The 24,379-nt window shown below is 41.1% G+C and overlaps 1 protein-coding gene across 1 annotated transcript in view; it reads left to right on the top strand.

Moving 5' to 3' along the window:
• The window catches only part of LOC133609695 (uncharacterized), a 280,470-nt gene that overhangs the window by 219,977 nt on the left and 36,114 nt on the right, over positions 1 to 24,379 (top strand). The window contains exons 6-8 of the mRNA XM_072913498.1: positions 17,067 to 17,265; positions 21,390 to 21,518; positions 22,124 to 22,546. Of these exons, the coding sequence (XP_072769599.1) occupies positions 17,067 to 17,265; positions 21,390 to 21,494 (304 nt within the window). The 3' untranslated portion in view covers positions 21,495 to 21,518; positions 22,124 to 22,546. The remainder of the gene's footprint in view (positions 1 to 17,066; positions 17,266 to 21,389; positions 21,519 to 22,123; positions 22,547 to 24,379) is intronic.

Here is a 24,379-nt window from a genome sequence, read left to right on the forward strand (position 1 = left end):
CATGTTGTTACCTCCAAGTCCTGTCCGGATTCGTCCATTTGCATCTTGGGAGACAAAACCTGCATCATCATGCTCCCCGATCGTGACAGAAAGAAGCCAGCTACAAGAAGTTCCCCCGCATCGGCCAGCAAGGAGTCTTCGCCTCACCGTTAAGACGCGTCGCTCCCGAAGACTCCTCCTCCGGACAGCAGCACGCCAAGAGCAGCCCAGTCTTCCCCTCTGAGGTTTGGCCATTCCATTCATGAGTTTGGGGGGGGTGAATAGACTTTTTGGACAATTGAGAGGGGAAGAGTCTACCCCCCTCCTGACCTCCCTCCACCCACCCCTAAAGACTGTTCCAGACCGCAAGGAGCGGGTCTGGTATCCGCTTTTTGAGGGTGGGGGCTAGGGCCGGGAGCTGTGCTGGTGGGGTGGCTCAGCTGCGCCCAGCCAAGCAGCAACCTCCAGCCCGGCCGCCACCACCAGTTTTTCGGTCTGCCAAGCCGCAACCTCCAGCCCGGCCACCACCACCAGTCCTTCGGCATGCCAAGCCCCAATCCCCAGCTAGGCCACCTCCACCATCATCTCGGGTGGACCTGCAGACGCCACCATCATCCCGGGTGGGCCTGCAGACACCACCATCATCCCGGGTGGGCCTGCAGATGCCACCATCAACTCGGGTGGGCCTGCAGACCCCACCATCATCTCCGGTGGGCTTGAATACGCCATCCTCTCCAGCATCTGAACCTGCTGTTCCAAGGCCAGTTCCTGTTCCTGCTCCTCGGCTAGCATCTGCTCCAGCTCCTGCTCCTCGGCTAGCTCTTGTTCTTGCACCACAGCTGGCACCACTTCCTGTTCCTGCACCATGGCTGGCACCAGTTCCTGTTCCTGCACTACGGCTGGCACCAGTTCCTGTTCCTGCACCACGGCTGGCTCCAGTGGCTGCACCCACGCCTTCTTCGTCTGCTGCACCCACGCCTGCTTCGTCTGCTGCACCCGCGCCTGCTTCGTCTGCTGCACCCGCGCCTGCTTCGTCTGATGCACCCGCTTCCATGCCTGACTCGTCTGCTGCTGCTTCCACGCCTGACTCGTCTGCTACTGCTTCCACGCCTGACTCGTCGCCTGCTTCCACGCCTGACTTGTCTGCTGCTTCCACGCCTGCCACGTTGATGAGGCGCCCACCTCCCTGTCGGCCACGGATGTGGCCGTTTCCTGGTCGCCCGTCTCGCCAAGTGCACCCGCCTCGCCAAGTGCAGCGGTGTTCAACACGTCGCCGCCACCTGACTATCCCTCGCTGGTTGCGGGGACACTTGGTCGGGCGACCCACCGCCAAGTCCTCCCTCCGCCCTCCCGTGACTTTTGACCATGCTTGTTTTTTTTTTTGTTTTTTTTGGACATCTGGAATCTGTCCTTAAGGGGGGAGATCTGTCATGATCCGTGGTCCGGATCATGTTTTGTGTTATCGGTTTGTTTTGGACTCCTTTTAGTTCCTGTTTATGCACCTTCTAAGTTTAGTCACCATGGTTACTTATGATTTTCACCTGCTTCTGTTGTTCGGGACACTCACCTGTTTGTAATCAAGAGACACTATTTAAGCCTGCCTTTCTGATCACTTGTCCTGGCTTCTTTATTTGCGTCACACAACTGTTACGTGAGTTTTTGCTTGCCTCTTTGCCCCTGCTAGTGATCTTTGTCTGTGTTAAGTTGTAGCCTTAGCTTCCGGTGCGCTCTGCACTTTATCCAGTCGGTTTGTTTTCTGTTTTGGTACCTGTATTGTGTTATTTTACTATTAAATCATGTCGTTACCTGCAAATCCTGTCTGGATTCGTCCATTTGCATCTTGGGAGAACAAAACCCGCATCATCATGTGCCCCGATCGTGACAGTTCCAAGGTCACCATCTTAAAGCCTGTTTTACAGTTACAGCTTTGAACTGTTGATATGTTTAGGTTTTTAGTATTTTATCTGTTTTAATGGCAAAAGCTTAGCCTTATTGTTTTAAATTTGAGATTTATTTTATCCCCTCCATTTGATTACGATTCGGGGGCCATGATTTCATTAGAAATGTATTGAAACTGAATTATTCTTCGTCTTCTTCTCCTTCTCCTCATTTATATCTTTTTTACATTAACACATACAGTATATAAGGCTTCTTCTTTGGCTGTTGATGTATTATAATTAAAATTCCATTTTAGTTAAAAACAAACAAGCATTTTAACGACTGTTCTTATGTGCTCTCCTGAAGGAATCAATAAAGTACTATCTATCTATCTATCTATCTGTCTATCTATATAAAGAGTGTCAAATTATAATCTTAAATAATGCTAATGTGTAATAATCAAATATTGTTGTGTGTGATGGCTACCAACCAATTATCTCATTGATTCCACCCACCACCACTTAGAGTAACTTTGACAGATTTATTTTATTCAGTTGCATTCCACGGTGCCAATGCATTAATAAATACGTAATCAAATGATTAAACAAATTATTATCAATAGTAATAGTATTATTACTGTGTATAACTATTTTTATTATTTATATTTTTATTTTAAGATTTTTATTACATAACGTAGTCAAAGCTCACCTTTAAGCATTCGCACACAGCACCAACATTTTGGAACAAGGATGAGGTGATCGAACAAAGGTAAAAATATAATTTATTTTTGGCGGCGTAGGAGAAAGTTATGTAAAAGTTTTCACTCTTGCATCTCGTTGTATATAACTGTGGTACGTTCAAGCACCATCGATTAAACTTACAAACAAATGAACACTCTGAAGTAAAGAACAACTTGACAGACATAATCAGATACAAGTAAATAAATGATCATTTATATTCATATTGTTGACAATTTATTTTGGATTTATTCACACTTTTTTGTAAAAAAAAAATATACCTTTAGGAGTGTTATCTAGGTATGTTCTAGATATATCAATACCATCTAAAAAAAGTCAAAAACATATGTTTTAAAAAGCCTATGTCAACCAAATATGTATTTTTTTAAATCAGTGGTCCCCAACCTTTTTGTAACTGCGGACCGGTCAACGCTTGACAATTTGTCCCACGGGGGGGGTTATTTTTTTATTTTTTTTTGTCATAAAAAAATACAATCATGTGTGCTTACGGACTGTATCTCTGCAGACTGTATTGATCTATATTGATATATAATGTAGGAACCAGAAATATTAATAACAGAAAGAAACAACCCTTTTGTGCGAATGGGGAGGGAGGTTTTTTGGGTTGGTGCACTAATTGTAAGTGTATCTTGTGTTTTTTATGTTGATTTACTACAAATAAAAATAAATATTTTATTTTAATTTTTTTTAATTTCTTGTCCGGCCCGGTACCAATCGTTCCACGGACCGGTACCGGGCCGCGGCCACCGGTGGTTGGGGACCACTGCCTTAAATGGTAACACAAATCAGTTAAATAAATACAAAGTATATTGAATAAACATAAATGCTGTTAAATATTAAGAAATGCCATCAGATAAACAAGTAGGTAGCCTAGTGGTTAGCATGTAAGCCTCACAGTCTCGCTTTCATTTTAACCTAAGCCTTACGGTATTTTTCCAGAAAATGTTGGTATAAAACAAACCTGTCTTAAAATATACAATTTGCGGTTTGACATCTTTTGCACTTTTTGTCCTCGCTGATTTGTACCAATGTTCTCTCCTACCACAAAATAACGAAACACAACTTTTGTACAAAGAACATATTCTGGTTTTGTACCCCGGGCAATAAGTAAGTTGGCAAACCATGAAAAACAAATATCATGATTTAGGATCTCAAAATAAAAGTCAACCATCCCTTTGGCATCAAGATATTCTAAAGTTAGATTTCTGCAAAGTGAAAATGTATTGCAAATCAATGGTGGTGCTGCAAGTGATAAAAATAATCAAGCAGGGCCATAGGAGCCAAGGTTGCAGCTGTCAGACATCAGCTGTAGCGCACGTAGTGAGCTTAACGCTCTCTGGCACACCTTGGCTTTACGGTCTACAGCTGTACACCGGAGTGGAACAAGCCTTTATACGTGGCCCACAGCTGCCATGTCTTCTGGAGATGCCACATAATAACCTGCAGCACTGACTTGACTTCTGACCACATCAATTAACAGATGTGTTCTGACACCGCTTCATAAAAATCCAGCTCGGAGCTGGGATGTGATGTAAAAGGTAACAACACTGCACGGGGGGGTTGGGGAGGAGTCCAACTTTTTACCCTGCACGTTAGCAATTCCCAGTGTCACAAAGTCTCTGTGTCTCTGAGCTCATTGCGGGGAACAGGAAAGCAGTCGTTTCAAAAATTCGGACTATTACTGCAGTGATAACATGGGGAAATAAAGCCATAAAACAAAGATTGGAGGAAACATGCATGATAAAACAAAAGGCTTTCAAACACTTTCAACCCTTGTTTACGCTCGCAGATTGAATTGGAAAATGTCCTTTTTATGTGTTGTGCATACTTTGATGGCTGTCAAATCTTTTGAACTAAGCCTTCGGAAGGGAAGATGCCAGAAGTTCACAGACGAGATCTAAACATGCAGAAGCCAGGACGTCGGCATATGAAAGAAAACATCAAATGCAGTGTTTTTCCATCGGGAAGGTGGAATAAAATAGAAGACTCACAGAAGATTTTCTACTTTGGGGCAATGTCTGGTTGAACAACATTGTGGCATCACTACAAATATCTGTAAATCCAGTATTTCACAAAAGTGAGTACAGTACATCCCTCACATGACAGCCGATTTAAATGCAGTATATCTTTAATAGATCAGTTTGTCAATACAGCAGCATAAGATAGTTACCTCTCCATTGTATCTTGTTGTATCTTGCACTTGTGTTTATAATTATTCAAGCAATAATGCTGCACTGACTTCTCTCAAGGGGCAGCACAGTGGTACAGGGGTTAGTACGTGTGCCTCACAATACAAAGGTCCTGGGCTCGGGATCTTTCTGTGTGGAGTTTGCATGTTCTCCCCGTGACTGCGGGGGATCCCTTCGGGTACTCCAGCTTCCTCCCACCTCCAAAGACATGCACCTGGGGATAGATTGATTGGCAACACTAAATTGGCCCTAGTGTGTGAATGTGAGTGTGAATGTTGTCTGTCTATCTGTGTTTGCCCTGTGATGAGGTGGCGACTTGTCCAGGGTGTACGCCGCCTTCCGCCTGTGTGCAGCTGGGATGAAAGTTAAAAGTTAAAGTACCAATGATAGTCACACGCAGACACTAGGTGTGGTGAAATTTGTCCTCTGCATTTGACCCATCCCCTTGATCACCCCCTGGGAGGTGAGAGGAGCAGTGGGCAGCAGCGGTGCCGCACCTGGGAATAATTTTTGGTGATTTAACCCCCAATTCCAAACCTTGGTGCTGAGTGCCAAGCAGGGAGGCAAGTGGGTTCCATTTTTATAGTATTTGGTATGACTCGGCCGGGGTTTGAACTCACAACCTACCGATCTCAGGGCAGGCACTCTAACCACTAGGCCACTGAGTAGAATAGGCTCCAGCCATACTTGCCAACCTTGAGACCTCTGAATTCGGGAGATGGGGGGCGGGGTGTTGGCGGGGCAGGGTTTGGTGGTGGCGGGGGTGTAGTGTCCCGGAAGAGTTAGTCCTGCAATAGGGTTCTGCGTATTTGTTCTGTTGTGTTTATGTTGTTTTACGGTGCGGATGTTCTCCCGAAATGTGTTTGTCATTCTTGTTTGGTGTGGGTTCAGTGTGGCGCATATTTGTAACAGTGTTAAAGTTGTTTATATGGTCACCCTCAGTGTGACCTGTATGGCTATGGATTAAGTATGCATTCCCTTCTGTGTGTGTAAAAAGCCGCATACATTATGTGACTGGGCCGGCACGCTGTTTGTATAGAGCAGGGGTCGGCAACCCGCGGATCCGGAGCCGCATGCGGCTCTTGATCACTCTGATGCGGGCGGCTCAGCTGCATACTTGCCGACCCCCCGATTTTCCAGGGAAACTTCCGGATTTCAGTGCCTCTCGCAGAAAGCTCCCGGGATTAATATTCTCCGAGTTTCAGCTTTACAACAATAATAAGGGCGTGCCATGCTGGTACAGCATTTATCATACTCTACAAGCTGTACCAACAGCATGCCAGTCCAGCCTCTTGGTATTTGCATCTTCTGCTTGCACACGTAAGTGACAGCAAGGCATACTTGGTCAACAGCCACACAGGTTACACTGACGGTGGCCATACAAAACAACTTTAACACTCTTACTAATAATGCGCCACACTTTGAACCAAAACCAAACAAGAATGACAAACACATTTCGGGAGAACAACTGCACCTTAACACAACATAAACACAACAGAACAAATACCCAGAATCCCATGCAGCCCGACTCTTCCGGGCTACATTATACACCCCTGCTACCACCAAACCCCGACCCCACCCAAACCCTGCTCCCTCACACATCAACACCCCCGCCCCCTCTCTGTGCGTCGGTTGAGGTGGGCGGGGTTTAGTAGCGGGGGTGTATAATGTAGCCCAGAAGAGTTAGGGCTGCATGGGATTCTGGGTATTTGTTCTGTTGTGTTTATGTTGTGTTACGGTGCAGATGTTCTCCCGAAATGTGTTTGTCATTCTTGTTTGGTGTGGGTTCACAGTGTGGCGCATTATTAGTAAAAGTGTTAAAGTTTTTTATACCGCCACCGTCAGTGTAACTTGTGTGGCTGTTGACCAAGTATGCTTGCTGTCACATACGTGAGCAAGCATAAGCCCCATACAATGTGTGGCTGGGCCTGCACGCTGGTTGTAGTGGGTGCTAAATGCTGTACCATCATGGAACGTTCGAGAGAACACTTGCCCTGAAATTTGTAGTCTGCCGGAAAAATCGGAAGGCTTGATAAGTATGACGCTGTCAATCGCCATCCATATAAAACTCGCGGGCCGCACCAACATTCACTTTTCTTATTAAGATGTGGGCTGCGTGTCTGAGAACCTTGGTTTATACATAGCACAAAGCAAAAAAAAAAACCTTTGTATGCTGTGTTATTTCATTTTAAATTTCAAAAGATTTTTGTGGCTCCCATTGTTTTCTTTGATTTGTGAAACTGGTCTAAATTGCTCTTTGACTGGTAAAGATTGCCGACCCCTGGTATAGAGGAAAAGTGGACGGGATGACCGGTTGTAGAGGATGCTAAAGGCAATGCCTTTAAGGCACGCCCCCAATATTGTTGTCCGGATGAAATTCGGGAGAATGGTTGCCCCGGGAGATTTTCGGGAGAGGCACTGAAATTCGGGAGTCTCCCGGGAAAATCGGGAGGGTTGGCAAGTATGGCTCCAGCACCCCCCGCTACCCTGTAAGGGACAAGCGGTAGAAAATGGATGGATGGCTGGATGACTTCTCTCAAGTATATGCAAGTTTAATTTCTATAGTATTGTCCCTTGAGAATACATATTTTTGTTTTAGGTGGCGACTTTCTTTCTCAGATATAACCCCCCCAGCCCCCCCCCAAAAAAAAATACAGAATTGTTTTAAATTACATTCTATAATAACTTCCCTTTGAGGCATGCACAGTATTGCAAATATGGAATTATAAGCAACGGCAATGCAATGAGACACACATAGTGTGACTATTTGTGACAAACATATGCAACCGCCTTATTATTTCCAATAAGGCAAAAATAATCCCTCTTAAAACCATAACTTTATTACGGATCAATGTGGATTATCCCGAAAATGTCAACCTTTTTGTTTTGTCTTTGTCTACATGAAACTGTCGTCTTTTGACGAGCAAAGTCATTGGTGGCCTGGAAAAATTACTTTTTTAATTTGTATCTCTGCATGGATCGATGTTATGTGCTGACGAATTAACGCATGAAGCCTCGAGTGAGACAAGTTCCTATTTTCCTATGTTAAGCCTTTCGATTTGGATTTGCATTCAAATTAAAATGTGTTCAACGGACTGCACTGTACAGTAGTATCACGTCTTAAACCTGCTCCATGTGTTAGAGGGGATATATTTCAAATACAATGAATACAGAGTAATGGTTTAGGATGGAAAGAAAAAACAACATAAGAGGCTTGTTATATTAGAAAATAACTTTTCTTATGTCACAAGAGGTGAATGCCTCCATCCGGACAGTGATCTTTTAATCTGCTAATGTGAGGGCAAGAATAATCCCACATCTGGAAGTTTTACTACTCCGTAATTGCTCCTCCCAACTGCGCCTCCGGAGAAAAAAGAATGACCTGCATTCAGTCCCGGTGCGACAACATTTAGTTAATTCCAAATGGCTTGACGTTTCCAAGCCAATTAGATTTTTCTCGCACTGTTTATTGACATTTGTGCTAATACGACGACTCTGACACGCATTTCCACAACAGATGGATTCATAGTTTTCCTTTCTGCGTTCATCTCTTGCACTCTCCTGCAGGGTTTCATCTAGACAGGTGCTTCCTGTCCGGGCTTTGACGTGAAATTAAACACAAGTCCAGATGTGAAATTTGGGCTTCTTGTGCACGGCCATTTAAGGAAAGTGGCGGTTGTAAAAAAAAAAAAAAAAAAAGGTTTGACCATGAATGAAAAGGCTGTCAACTTTCCCTGAACCATGAAACTATTTCATTATGTTTTTTATTGTAGTTAAAACAAGCTAACAAGCGTACTAAACTTAAAATATACCAAGTTTCCTTTCATTGTATTACAGTTGCTGTGAGCTTCAATGGGAATTAGGAAAAAAAAATATTTTTAATTTTTTTTTCCATCACATACCCTTTCAAAAGCCAGAGTCTAATGCAGTGGATGTTTGTGCACATGCATAACAAATTATGTTGAATTTATTGGGTACCATGATTTTAAATACTTGATATAATAATAAAAGCAATTATACCAATAGCGCCATTTTCTTATGATTTATATAGTGCCGTCAAATTATGTTTTTTTCTTTTAATCTGATTACTCACATTTTAGAATTTTGATTAATGACATGTGATTACGGTCCGTGTACCTTCCATTCATTCATTTTCCAATTCTTAAATGCAAATCAAAAAACTAATTTCAGGCCGTTTTTTCTATTTTCATTTCTGAAACAAAAGTTGGACAATTATTTAATGAGACTGTTTTAAAAGGACAATAAGACGCCTGATGAAAAATGGTGTTACCGTTATGCTAAAAACATGCTAAACGCAAAAGAAAAGCTAAAATACTGCTTCCGGTTCAATTTGTCATCACATAGATAAACCAAGCATTTTTTCATTTTGGATAAACATATATTCGATTTTTGTGTTTATCTGGAATAAAAAAAATTCCCTAAAAGGAAAACAGTACATCGTTCATTCTATTTCCAATTCTGAAACGCAAATCAAAAAAACTAAATAAGGGCCGTTTTTCGATTTGTATTATATATGGCAGATGTTAAAACAAACAAAAAAGGCTTGATTTTCATTAAAATATTGCCATACAATTGGATTTTATGCTGTTTTCCTTTTATGGATTTTTATTTTTCCAGATAAACACAAACATCGAATATATGTTATCCAAAATGCAAAAATATGTGGTTATCTGTGTGACGACAAATTGAACCAGAAGCAGTATTTTAGCTTTTCCTTTGCGTTTAGTATGTTTGTAGCATAACACTAACATCTTTGTTCAGCAGGAGTTTAAAAAAGGTGTCATTAAATAGTTGTTCAACTTTTGTTTCAGAAATGAAAATAGAAAAAATGGCCTGAAATTTGTTTTTTGATTTGCATTTAAGAATTGGAAATAGAATGAACGGAAGGTACACAGACCGATTACTTGCATGCATAATAAAAAAAAAAAAAAAAAAAAAGTAACAATATTTGTGCACACATTCAATTATATAGTCAGAATGTCATCCAAGAATGTTTTTAAACGTTTTACTTGAATGCACGCCATTTATTTCCACAAAACTTGGTAACAGTTGTGTTTGAAGTTCTTTTAGGCTGTATTTTGGAGTGAAATCTTTCAGCGAGCACATCAGTCATAGTCTGACGTATGCATTGATCGCTGACCGTATAGCAGTTAAGGTAAATTACATGATTAATCAAAGTGTGTTCATAATTTTGTTGAAACAGATTATTATTATTATTATTATTATTATTGTTATTATTACTATGTTTGTATTATTTTATTTTGTATTTAACATTGACTATAGTATTCCTTCAAATGTCTTTTCATAATCCATATGACTTTGTTTTTATATTTTTTGTATCTCTTCTGAATCTTTGTCCTTAATTTTGAAAACATTCTATATAAATGATAGTTGAATACCGGTACCTAAAAATGAAATAGAACCATTTTCTTGTTTTTGTTTATAGTGTGGTTGTAATTAATGCTGGTTCAGACTCCTGATTGTCTTGCACTGCTTAAAATAATAAATGTAAAAAAAAAAAGTTCCTTATTAAAGGTCCCGGAAGGACAGTTGATGGTACCTTTTCACATTTGAACCAATATGGTGGAATCGAAACCGGTACTCACCAGCACCCATATTTGGTCATTTTATGTGTGTTAATAAAGGTTATTTGTTTATTGAAAACATCTATTTGTTATGATAATTGTGCTGTGTAGTTGGTACATCTCGATTTCTGACACTCTTGAGTCCCATCTGCAAGTATTATACAGTAGACTTTGCATGCAGTTGCAATTCCAAGACATTAGATGGCAGTAGTGTATAGACTACGGTGTTTTGACTAGCCAGGAAGTAGCCTTTGCTATTAAGCTTTATGTACCATTCTAGTATTGTATTTATTACCCACATACTAATTTATTTAGTAGTGTGTTTTGTCTCGTCTTGTCTTGTTTTATAGTAATAGTGGTACTATTGTATTGTTAGTGTACAGGAGCTTTTCTTGTTTTTGTTTGTATAGTATTGTTCTTGTATTATATTGTTTATGTTAAATGTGGAATGAGTGAGAGGGGTTGGGATATTATAAGCATCTGCTTCATCCAACCCATTTTCAAGCCTTGCATAAATGTCCCTGCCAAAATGTTTAAAAAAAAAGTGTGTTGTTGTACTGTGCAGGTTTGAAATAAATAATTCAATCAATTATTAGAAAAGGTCTTGGTTGTAGTTTTGATTTTGTCATGTCTGTTGATCATGTTTTTGTTTTAGTCATGTTCGGTTTTGTGTTTGGACTCTTTGTGCACTCTTTTTTGTTTTGTCACCATAGCAACCCATTAGTTTTCACCTGTCATGTCACGCACCTGTCTCACGCTTTGCACTCGCACACCTGTCACTAATCATGTCACTGCTATTTAAGCCTGTCTGTTTCTGCTAAACGTCCTGGTGACATTATCCTTTCATACCATGCTACTTCTGACACCCCTGATACCTCTGTTTGTCTTCATGCTACCATAGTTCCATGCCAAGTAAGTTTTTGTTTATTGTTCATAGTTTCTGCCTTTGTGCAAGTTTTGTTTCATTAGCCAAGTTTTTGTACTTCCGCCTTGTGCACGCCTTTAGTTCTTTTTGTTAGTGTAAAAATAAAATATGTACTTACATTCACGCCTTGCCCGCGCCAACTTTCCTTTGCATTCCGGGAAAACAAAACGCCCCAAAGTCCAAGTATTTACAGATTTAAACATTTTGAGGTGTTGAAATTGCCCTGGAAAATAGCTAATGCTAATCGGTAGCATGTCTATAGCAAATCTAATGTGAACTTGCATTCAGCAAGCACATTTTGGAAAAGTGGAGTCTTACTTTACATTTGCGCGTTTTTTCATTCATTCATTCATTTTTTATGTATCTCCTTCATTCAAGTACATTTTTGATCAATAGACAATTAAACTTTAGCAACTAAACACATATTTTACACATGTATACTTGAGAAGGAACAGGATGAAGAAAATATTATATTTCCTGCCCCCTTCAACATAATAAGTAGTCTTACTTAATGGATAGCCCAGATTCACAAGCATACAAACCAAACAAATACATCAAAATATAATGAAAACAAACAAAAAACACACACACAAAAAAGAAAACAAGTGCAAAATGTCATGAAGTACAAACCAAACAAAACAAGTAATATACACCTCATGGGATGATACAAAACAAATACAAAACCAGACAAAAAAATAAGTAAAATAATAAGTATAAAGCAAAATGTAGACACTTACAATAGCAGTTTTCTATCAGGCATACTTGCTTTATAGTGTGGCTGAGTGCTTAAATGCCTGTTGACCTGTCAAGTGTTTGAGCCGGGTGCATAGTATGGAACCGGACGTGACGTGACAAGCAACACACTTATCAAAATATAGCACTGTTTAGTTTTATGTGAATCGATACCTGGCAGTACCGACGGAATATGACCGATATATAAAAGTACCGAATTTGTTACCTAACCTTTGTTTTTTTTGATAGGAGTGAAGGAAAAAAGACACAAAATAATCCACAAATTCTAAACTCATGGCACCATTGTATCCATGCACGTAAAAAAAAAAACATGTCAATTAATGATAGTGTGCGGTGCATTATGTTGAAGACATTGCTGTGTTATTCAACAATGGCAGCACAAAATCCAAAGAATTGCGAATCCGGGTTCATATCACCACAACACGACTGTCAAAGACCAATTAAATACAGTCGTCTAAAGGTTTGTCAATTATTCCCTCGCTTTTGTCTTCCTTGTCTTACACGGAGAGAGAGAGGGAGAGAGAAAGGAAGCTGAGGAAAAAAAGAGAAGCACAGAGAGAAATGGAAAGGTCAAGAGTGATGGATGCTTTGTGTGGGTCTGTCATTCCCAATTACTGAACTTTGCCTTCTAAAGCATCGCTTAGATGCATTTCTCATTTCTGCCTTTCTGACTGATGAAGAACAGGCTCTGACTGCGGGGCACTGTGTGTTTTTTTAAAGAGCGCCTTGCTCGTCGCTCGCTATTTACTTCAGATGCAACACACAGTGCTGCAGTAGCTTCTGCCATGCTACGGCATTCCACTTCAACTTTCTTGATCAGTATTCAGCTGCGCTGTCGCCAAATATACAAAATAGTTAATATGAGACATTTAATCCACAATCAATTCCAAATTAGTAAATCAGGTAAACTTTTTGAGAACCTGTGTTTTGCAGAACAGGGCTTTTTTTCTTTATTTCCCCGAAATGTGTAAATCTGACGAATAGACTAAAAACTAATGTCCACTGCGGAGGACACTGGTCCGTATGACGTTATACGGCGATATGTGTTACGTCGGACAGGTGCAGAGTTACAGTTGCTGTAAAAAATACATCATGGTGCTTCTTGGAAACACACACACTATGCGCAGATGCGGTTTTTATTCGTCCAAATGCATACAAAACCATAAACAAATGTCCTGTGCAGAGGACGCTCGTTTTTGTGGATTGTCTTGTCATATCTGCTGAACTGTTTTCTTTGATAATCTCCAAAATGTGACTATAGGCACCTGGTTTGTAAACACACAGGAGTAGGGATGTCCGATAATGGCTTTTTGCCGATATCCGATATTCCGATATTGTCCAACTCTTTAATTACCGATACCGATATCAACCGATACCGATATCCACCGATATATGCAGTCGTGGAATTAACACATTATTATGCCTAATTTGGACAACCAGGTATGGTGAAGATAAGGTCCTTTTTAAAAACATTTATAAAATAAGATAAATGAATTAAAAACATTTTATTGAATAAAAAACAAAGTAAAACAATATAAAAACAGTTACATAGAAACTAGTAATTAATGAAAATGAGTAAAATTAACTGTTAAAGGTTAGTACTATTAGTGGACCAGCAGCACGCACAATCATGTGTGCTTACGGACTATATCCCTTGCAGACTGTATTGATATATATTTATATATAACGTAGGAACCAGAATATTAATAACAGAAAGAAACAACCCTTTTGTGTGAATGAGTGTGAATGAGGGGAGGGAGGTTTTTTGGGTTGGTGCACTAATTGTAAGTGTATCTTGTGTTTTTTATGTTGATTTAATAAAAAAAATAAAAATAAAATAAATTTAAAAAACGATACCAATAATAAAAAAAACGATACGGATAATTTCCGATATTACATATTAACGCATTTATCATCTCTACACAGGAGCTTATAAAATATGTGTTAATGATAAAGGCAAACATAGCACCAGATTCTCCTGACAACCAGCGTCCACTGCAGTGGACATTTGTGTTTTACATAACATGGTTATTTTTTTCTTAGAATGTTCAACTCTGACAAAATAAACATTTTGGTCTTTTTCTTGAAATTGCATAACAGAGCACTCTTTGCTGAAATTGTTAACTCTGAGAGACAATATATTTGCAACTTGGTTTCTAAACAGACAGGAGCTTTTAAAAACTCATAGAACGTTTACTACCATATACTTTTGTTGAGATAAAGGACAACAGCAGCATTAGATCCTACTGAAAATTAGCATCCATGCTACATCCTTGTAACTGTTTTTGGACTCATGTTTGCTTTTTCTCTGCGTGTGGTATTTTAGCTTCTGTCCTGTGCCCTTATTTTGTAATGTTCACTTCATCATGTCCTGCACAGGGTTCAACACCTGCTGCCTGATTGGCAACCTATTTCAATCTTCCAGACAGGGTGGCATCATTGCCTCATGGTTGACGTACACGTGTTGTTCCCTGCTCAAAATAAGTGTTGTGTCTTGTGCATTTAGTTGTGCACTGGCCTTCTTTTGTTTGTCCTCCACTTCTTCCCTGAGTGAGTTTTCTGTTATATTCTCCTCTCCGTGTGAGTGCGCCTTTTTGTTTATATTAAATATTACTATTTTACTCAACATCTGCCCTCGTCTCTGCATCTTCGGGGTCACGCCACTAGCTAGCGTTCCAGCTAATCACCGTCCACTGATTTCCTGAATGTTACACACCAAAAACAAATAGTTTTTTAGAGATAAAAGACAACAGCAGTGCAATATCTTACAGAGAACCAGCGTCAACTGCAGAGGACAGATATCGGGATTTTACATATTGTTTATTTTTTTCAGAAATGTTTAACTCTGACAGAAGAAATAGACCAAAAACAAATGTCCACCGCAGAGGATGCTGGTTCTCAGAAGGAACAATGTTAAGTTTCCTGTCATATCTGCTGAACGTTTTACTTTAATGTTTTATAACATTTAACTATAAGCATGATAGTTTTGCAACCTGTTTTGTAAACCCACAGGCGCTTATAAAAACTCACAGCAAGATTATAGCGATTTTTGAAGATGAATGTAATAGCACTCGATCCTACTGAGAACCAGCATCCACTGCAGTGGTGTTTTGTATAACAGTGATTTTTTTTTCTCTTCAAAAATATGTAACTCTGTTAAAAGTAATGTATTTATTTATTTATTTTTTAATATATTTTATTAATATTATTTTTTTATTTTTCCCCTCCCTCAGGGGGGGGCTCGGCGGGGCGGTTGCTGGTTGTTCCATCTCCATCGTTGGGGTCCCTGCGGGTGGGGTGGGTGGTTCCCGTGGCCCTGTGCCTGGGTGGTCCTGCGGCGGCCGGTTTGGGTGGGGTGGCCGGGGGCTGGCCTCGCCGCGCTCTCCGGGGGTGGGGGGTGGGCTCGTGGGGGCCCGGTTGCCGGTGGGGCGGGGGCGGTCTTCCCGTCCGGTTGCGGGGAGTCTCTGGGTCCCTCGGGCGGGGCGTCTCGCCTTTCTGCCCGTGTGGGGTGTGGTCTCTCGCTGGCTTGGGGTCTGGCTGTCCCCTGCTTTTCTCGTGCCCTGTCCTCTGCCGGGTGCGTCTGTCTGCGGCCTGCTGCTGGCCCTTGTGGGCGGTACGGTGGGTTGGGCTCTAGGGTTCCTGTCGCTGGCCGGCTTGGCTGCGTGGGGGCGATGGTCCCTGGTTCCCTGGGCACCACGCCTCCTGTTTGTGGGTTGGGCTCTCGGGGGTGATGGGGCCGTGCTCTGGCTCCCACGCACTCTGGGAGTCGAATGTATTGTACATGCAAATTCACATATGCTCACATACGTACATAGGTACCTACGCTCCCACATACATACACAAATACAGTACATATTTACCTACCTAATGTTCGTACATCCACACGCACATTCAATATGCAAACATACACATATACACATTCTGTACATATACATTCACTGTACAAACACATATACACATTCTGTACATATACAAGTACATATGCATACTTACACTCATGCACATAATCACGTTTCATCAAACATATATTAACGTTGTTGCCCTAGGGTAAACTGGGTGTAACACATGGCACACTGACAAAGCTTAACCTATTGTGACTATAACAATCTACAAGGTTAATGTAGGTTGCTTCTCTTTCTCCCCCTCCATTTTTCTGCATTCTTTCGTATCTCAAGTTATCATTACGTATATGTATTGTTGCATTTAAACAACTGTATTGTTGATAATAAAGGTAAATTATTGGTATTGTTCATTATCAATAGCACTATTTCTATTGGTATTTGTATTGATCCATTTGTAGTGTAATAATGCTCATTGTCATTTCTGTATTATTTTTTATTTTTCGCTAACTGCTTATTTGCTATTACTTTTACCATCATATTTGTACATGTCATATTTGCTGATGTTGCTCTATTGTTGTTGTTGTTGTTGTTTGCTGTTGTTGTTTTTGTCTCTCTGTCTAATCCCCCTCTTGTCCCCACAATTTCCCCCTCTGTCTTCTTTTTTTTTTCTCTTTCTATCCCCTCCTGCTCCGGCCCGGCTGCACTAAATGATAATATAAATACATTTAATAAAGTCAAATACAAATAAGGCAACAAGAGAAGTATCCTACACTTCTCTTTTGTAAAGTAAATCTGAACAGCCGACATGGGCATCTACATCAACTATATGATTTGCCTGAGAAGCTGGACAGGACACCAAAAAAAAAAAAAAAAAAAAAAAAAAAAAAAAGTAATGGACCAAAAACAAATGTCCACTTGACATGAGCAGTGGACATTTCTGTTTTGCATAGCAGGGCAATTTATTTTACATTTTTAAAACTTCCTGAGCAAGACATATGTGGAGTGTCCTATCATATCTGTGGATCCTTTTTTTTCAATGTTCCACAAAATGTGTTCATATACTTATATACTTTATACTTGCTCTCTCTCTGTTCCTTCCCAGTTCCCGGGTCTTATGTCCTTTGTGTTTCCCACAGTGCTTTCCCTGTCTCCCGTGACCGAGCTGTGTGCCTCGACTCCCTTTTGGATTCCGGACTGCCTCCCTCGATTCTCGACCCCTGCTGTGTCACGGACCTGTTGACCCCTCGCTATACCCCCCCGACAACCTGCCTGTTTCACCGACGTTCGAGCATGCCTTTCCCCTCCAGGACTTACGCCTCTTGCTCAAAACTCACGGTAACACTCAGCAAGTAATTCCCACACATAGTCTCACACCATACACTCTTGTGTTTAGTCACACGCCATTTCTCGAGTTTATTATATTATTGTTTATTATTATATATATAGTGTCATTATATATATATAATGAAACATAGAGTCACTATGCCCCCTTGTGGTCTGTGCCGTCTACTCCCTTCTGTACAAAACAAATAGACCAAAAACATTCCTAAGTCAGTATAATAGTTTTTTTTAAGGACAACAGTGGTACTATTACTGAAAACCAGCGTCCACTGCAGTGGACAGTTATTGGTGTTTTGCATTACAGGGCTATTTTCTTCTGAAATTGGTAACTCCGATAAAATAGACCAAAAACAAACTCTCTCGCTATAACCCCGCCCCGACAACCTGCCTGTTTCACGGACGTTCGAGCATGCCTTTCCCCTCCAAGACTTCCGCCTATCACTCAAAACTCACGGTAACACTCAGCAAGTAATTCCCACACATAGTCTCACACCATACACTCTGGAATTTAGTCAAACTCCATTTCTCGAGTTTTATTATATTATTGTTTATTATATATATATATATATATATATATATATATATATATATATATATATATATATATATAATGAGTTACTACGCCCCCTTGTGGTCTGTGCCGTCTACTCCCCTCTGTACGTAACAGATAGACCAAAACAATGTCTAAGTCAGTATAATAGTTTTTTTTAAGGACAACAGTGGTACTATTACTGAAAGCCAGTGTCCACTGCAGTGGACAGATATTGGTGTTTTGCATTACAAGGCTATTTTCTTCTGAAATTGGTAACTCCGATAAAATAGACCAAAAACAAACGTCCACTGTGAAAATTGTGGTTTTCAGGAGGATAACAAGTCTGTTTTGCTCTGTTCTGCTTCTTCCGACTCTTTAAGACATGTTAAAACAGTACAAAATAAACCATGAGCATGTTTTCTACAAATAGAAGCAATAGATGCTCCACAAATCCATGTTTGGGTCAATACAGCTACAGTTTGTTGCCCTATGATACTTTTAAGGCAAATGTGTTGCGTGGCAAGGGACAGGTGCTTCTGCAGAAAGCTAGGTTAATCTCCCCTGTGCTCTGTCAGCCTTCTTGCGAAAACTTCTAAAAAGTGTCATGTTGACTCGCCGTCACACTGTGACACTCCACAGACACAGGAGCAGGATGGAGGGAGGGCAGAAGCAAGAAGAAGAAGAAGCAGTTTGATACAGAGCAGACACCGCAAAGAAAACTGTTAATGATAAAAAAACAAGAACATCTTCCATTTGCTTGCCCCTTTTGTTTGCCCCTCCCTCTAACCGGTTGACTATATTAAAATCATAATACATCTATTTTCTGCTCGTGAAAACCTCCCTAAGTGTCCCGATAAAGGTGGAGGTGGTTTGCGAGGTCGGCCCGAGGAGAGCTTTACGAGACAAGCCACGCTGATATATGACTCACAGAGACTCCATTAAAACCCTGGGCCTGCGCCATTCGGGGGAAAATGGAGGGCACTCATGCTGGGGTCACAGGACATCTATAAAATCAAACTTTTTCTTAATATCTAGTCGTATATCACCTGTTTTTTCTTCCTTTTCTTTCCCCCCCACTTATTCTTGAATTTTAAACAATAGGTCTAGGGGTGAAGATGATCGTTTTTCAAGAGGTAGAGGCGGGGATGCTGGATGTGTAATGTGCTTAGGGGGGGTTGCTGGTGGGTGATGCTCAGTGTCTGATAAATGTACCATATCAAGGCTGCGGAGGTGCATAAGGAGAACAAAAACCCATAATCTTGCCAGGAGCAGAACAGGTGACACAGGTGTGTTTTCCCCCGCCCCTGCACACCTGTCATAGCTTTTACTGAAACCGCCCTTATAATTTGTACTTGCAGCTATTTATAAAGTTTTACTCTGCAGGGAACCCTTTTTAGGGACTCCATGCTCATAGGCGCCGATCTACATTTCTGCCAGTGGGTGCTCGGTGTGTGTGTATTAAAGTTGTCCCGATACCAATATTTTGGTACAGGTACCTGTACCGAAAGTATTTCGGTACTTGTCGGGACTTTTCTAAATAAATGTCATTATTGGCTTTATTTTAACAAAAAAATGTTAGGGTACATTAAACATATGTTTCTTATTGCAATTGTGTCTTTAAATAAAATAGTGAAATTACTAGACAACTTGTCTTTTAGTAGTAAGTAAACAAACAAAGACTCCTAATTAGTCTGCTGACATATGCAGTAACATATTGTGTCATCATTCTATTATTTTGTCAACATTATTAAGGACAAGTGGTAGAAAATGAATTATTAATCTACTTGTTCATCTACTGTTAATATCTGTTTATTTTGTGTTTTAACATGTTCAATCTACACTTCTGTTAAAATGTAATAATCATTTATTCTTCTGTTGTTTGATACTTTACATTAGTTTTGGATGATACCACAAATGTGGGTATCAATCCGATACCAAGTCGTTTCAGGATCATACATTGGTCATATTCAAAGTCCTCATGTGTCCAGGGACATATTTCCTAAGTTTATAAAGATAATATACGTTTAAAAAAAACGAAAGAAGATTTTGTGATGTTAAAAAATATCGATGTAATCAATCAATCAATCAATGTTTATTTATATAGCCCTGAATCACAAGTGTCTCAAAGGGCTGCACAAGCCACAACGACATCCTCTCTACAGAGCCCACATAAGGGCAAGGAAAAACTCACCCCAGTGATATAGACTAGATACGCTATTGTACGTGGTATCATTACAGTGGATGTTAGGTGTAGATCCACCAATGGCGTTTGTTTATATTGTAGTGTCCCGGAAGAGTTGGTGCTGCAGGGAATTCTGGGAATTTGTTCTGTCGTGTTTATGTTGTGATGCGATGCTTCGGGGCCCAGAGCACCCACGGATATTGGGGCCACATTCTGGCTTCAGGAGTCTTTACTTTTGTAAGAGAGGGCCTGCCGCTGGTATGCGCTCTAACGGCCTGATCTACTAAGATCCAAACTAGCGTTTGCCAGGGGTGTCAAACTCTTTAGAGATGCTACCTCAGTAGAAGCATTGAAGTCCCATCTTAAAACTCATTTGTATACTCTAGCCTTTAAATAGCCACCCTTTTTTTAGACCAGTTGATCTGCCGTTTCTTTTCCTTTCTCCTCTGCTCCCTTCTCTCCCTTGTGGAGGGGGAGTTACACAGGTCTGGTGGCCATGGATGAAGTGCTGGCTGTCCAGAGTCGGGACCCGGGGTGGACCGCTCGCCTGGGAACATCTCTGCGCTGCTGACCCGTCTCCGCTCGGGATGGTTTCCTGCTGGCCCCACTATGGACTGGACTCTTACTATTATGTTGGATCCACTATGGACTGGATTCTCACAATATTATGTCAGACCCACTCGACATCCATTGCATTCGGTTTCCCCTATAGGGGGCGGGGGGGTTACCCACATATGCGGTCCTCTCCAAGGTTTCTCATAGTCATTCACATCGACGTTTCACTGGGGTGAGTTTTTCCTTGCCCTTATGTGGGCTCTGTACCGAGGATGTCGTTGTGGCTTGTGCAGCCCTTTGAGACACTTGTGATTTAGGGCTATATAAATAAACATTGATTGATTGATTGATTGATTTAACATCGCAATGATGGCTGCCCTCGAAGGGCCACATGTAACAGTGAATACATATGAGTATAAGCATATCCCTGTTACATAATTTGCAAAGGAAACTGTTTTTCATTGCAAATTTGAAATCATAAGTCAAGATGACAAGCAGATATTTAATTAAGTGTTTTTTTTTAATAACCAAAAAAATATGTTTGGAACATCAGATATTACTAAAGTTACTAAAGTATTGAACACATGCAGTATTTTTTCTGTCACAACTGAAAGAACAAATGCAATTAGCCAGAAAGTGCTTTTTCATTTCCAGCCTTCAAATAAAAAATTACATGGTGGGCCAATTTCAAATGAAGTAGCAGGCCACAATATAATTATGTGTTGTGTTATGTTAAAATTATTAAACGGGCTAAAAAAAAAATCATCCTTTCATAGCATCTAGCACACCCTTATCTTCATGTCTCTTTAAGCCCAAGTGTGTGTCCTGTCTCTCTACCTGCCTCTGTAGGCGACTGTTTCTAGGCGTCATTTGTTTGAGGGCTTTCAAACTGTGGACCAGCGCAACCTCAGTCCACCGTGCCCTCGTCAATCATCACTGGAAAGGAACACGTAAAGGAGACGCGGTAAAAGACTTGAGGTGATGTCATGATTAGTTGTCTGTCCACGTGCTGGCCATCATCAGCCAGTACCATCTCTCCTGTCTTTGTCCCTCGGCTGCATCTCAACCATCGTATTTCTTTTTTCTCCCCCCCCCCCCCCCCCCCCCCCGCCCCCCCGCTTCCTCAGCAGCCATTTCTCTGTCCGTCTGTCTATTTTTCTATCAGTCTGGTTGTCTGACCCCAGCCCCAACGGTGGTCTCTTTTGTGACTGCGGACAAATGAGGATGACCTTTTATTGTAAAACAGACACCCATCGGGAGGGATGAAACTGCCGAGTGTTTAAATTAACAACAGAGAGAAGAGAGGGCGACTTTGAGCCAGGGCGGGAGGCTGTAAAGTTTTTGAAGTTGTCATAATTATGGAACAGTGTTTGCGTCAAACTAGCATGGCCCCCGTTCGATAATAAAGTCCCCTACCTGGCGGGCAACTATTGATGAATGAAGAGGAGCGGACCTCTTGAACGTACCCTGGACCCATCACTGTGGGTGCATGAATTATAAATGGCTTTGACAGCGGAGGCCGGAGTAGACAGAGTATTATTGCACATGAAGGTCCGTTCTGATTTTGATTATTTTTATTCCAGGGGCTCACAAAAGGCCAGGAGACTGTTGGTGAATATTCAAAAAGGGCAGACTTTGATTCGGGGAGCCCTAATAGCCACTTCAAACAGGATCGGACAGCCTGGAGGAAGGTGTCATTGGTGTTAAAGGACAGTAGACGCTGGACACAAAAGAGCCATGTCACGTTTTATTGTGGTGACCTCCAGGTAACAATATTTTACTGAACTTTATATAGTACAAACATCTAGTAAGGTAAGGAGCATTGTTTGTGATTTTACCTGTTTGAAAAGAGGGGCTCTGATAGTTGACAGTATGCTTAAAGTGCAGAGAAACCATATCCATGACTATGGAAAAATGAACTACAAATCCTGTGTAACGACGGGGTCGCATCGTGATGCGGGTGTTGTTCTCCCAAGGATGCAGACGGCTTCGGACACAGCTTGCAGGTAGGAAAATTATTTATTGAAAATATAAATTGTACGGGGAACAAACAAAAGACGTGCACATAGCACAAAAGGCAAAAACAAAAGGACTAGCGTGAGAACTAGCAGGCAAAAATAGCATAGCGTGAAAAGCTAGCAGGAATCAAAATAGTCGTTATCAGTTGTATGGAAACAAACTAGGAAGCCAGACCGAGTGAGGCCAGGGCAAAGACTAAATAGCCCTCTGATTAGCGCCCGGGCAACAGGTGCGCGTCCCGGACACTAACCAGAGGCAGGTGTAAGCAATCTGCCGTCATGGCAACTGAAACAAACAAAAACTCAAGGTGCTGAAAACACATGTGACTAGAAAACAAACAAACTATGATCCGGGCAGCGGATCATAACATCCTGTTTCCATATGAGTTGGGAAATTGTGTTAGATGAAATATAAACGGAATATAATGATTTGCAAATCCTTTTCAACCCATATTCAATTGAATGCACTACAAAGACAAGATATTTGATGTTCAAACTCATAAACTTTATATTTGTTTTGCAAATAATAATTAACTTAGGATTTCATGGCTGCAACACGTGCCAAAGTAGTTGGGAAAGGGCATGTTCACCACTGTGTTACATCACCTTTTCTTTTAACAACACTCAATAAACGATTGGGAACTGAGGAAACTAATTGTTGAAGCTTTGAAGGTGGAATGCTTTCCCATTCTTGTTTTATGTAGAGCTTCAGTCGTTCAACAGTCCGGGGTCTCCGCTGTCGTATTTTACGCTTCATAATGCGCCCCACATTTTCAATGGGAGACAGGTCTGGACTACAGGCGGGCCAGGAAAGTACCCGCACTCTTGTTTTACGAAGCCACGCTGTTGTAACATGTGCTGAATGTGGCTTGGCATTGTCTTGCTGAAATAAGCAGGGGCATCCTGAAAAAGACGGCGCTTAGGTGGCAGCATATGTTGTTCCAAAACCTGTATGTACCTTTCAGCATTAATGGTGCCTTCACAGATGTGTAAATTACCCATGCCTTGGGCACTAGTGCACCCCCATACCATCACAGATGCTGGTTTTTGAACTTTGCGTCGATAACAGTCTGGATGGTTCGCTTCCCCTTTGGTCCGGATGACACGATGTCGAATATTTCCAAAAACTATTTGAAATGTGGACTCGTCAGACCACAGAACACTTTTCCATTTTGCATCAGTCCATCTTAGATGATCTCGGGCCCAGAGAAGCCGGCGGCGTTTCTGGATGTTGTTGATAAATGGCTTTCGTTTTGCATAGTAGAGCTTTAACTTGCACTTACAGATGTAACGACGAACTGTATTTAGTGACAGTGGTTTTCTGAAGTGTTCCTGAGCCCATGTGGTGATATCCTTTAGAGATTGATGTCGGTTTTTGATACAGTGCCGTCTGAGGGATCGAAGGTCACGGTCATTCAATGTTGGTTTCCGGCCATACCGCTTACGCAGAGTGATTTCTCCAGATTCTCTGAACCTTTTGATGATATTATGGACCGTAGATGTTGAAATCCCTAAATTTCTTGCAATTGCACTTTGAGAAACGTTGTTCTTAAACTGTTTGACTATTTGCTCACGCAGTTGTGGACAAAGGGGTGTACCTCGCCCCATCCTTTCTTGTGAAAGACTGAGCATTTTTTGGGAAGCTGTTTTTATACCCAATCATGGCACCCACCTGTTCCCAATTAGCCTGCACACCTGTGGGATGTTCCAAATAAGTGTTTGATGAGCATTCCTCAACTTTATCAGTATTTATTGCCACTTTTCCCAACTTTTTTGTCACGGTTTGCTCGCCTCAAATTCTAAAGTTAATGATTATTTGCA

This window comes from Nerophis lumbriciformis, linkage group LG07 (assembly GCF_033978685.3).
Source record: "Nerophis lumbriciformis linkage group LG07, RoL_Nlum_v2.1, whole genome shotgun sequence".
NCBI lineage: Eukaryota > Metazoa > Chordata > Actinopteri > Syngnathiformes > Syngnathidae > Nerophis > Nerophis lumbriciformis.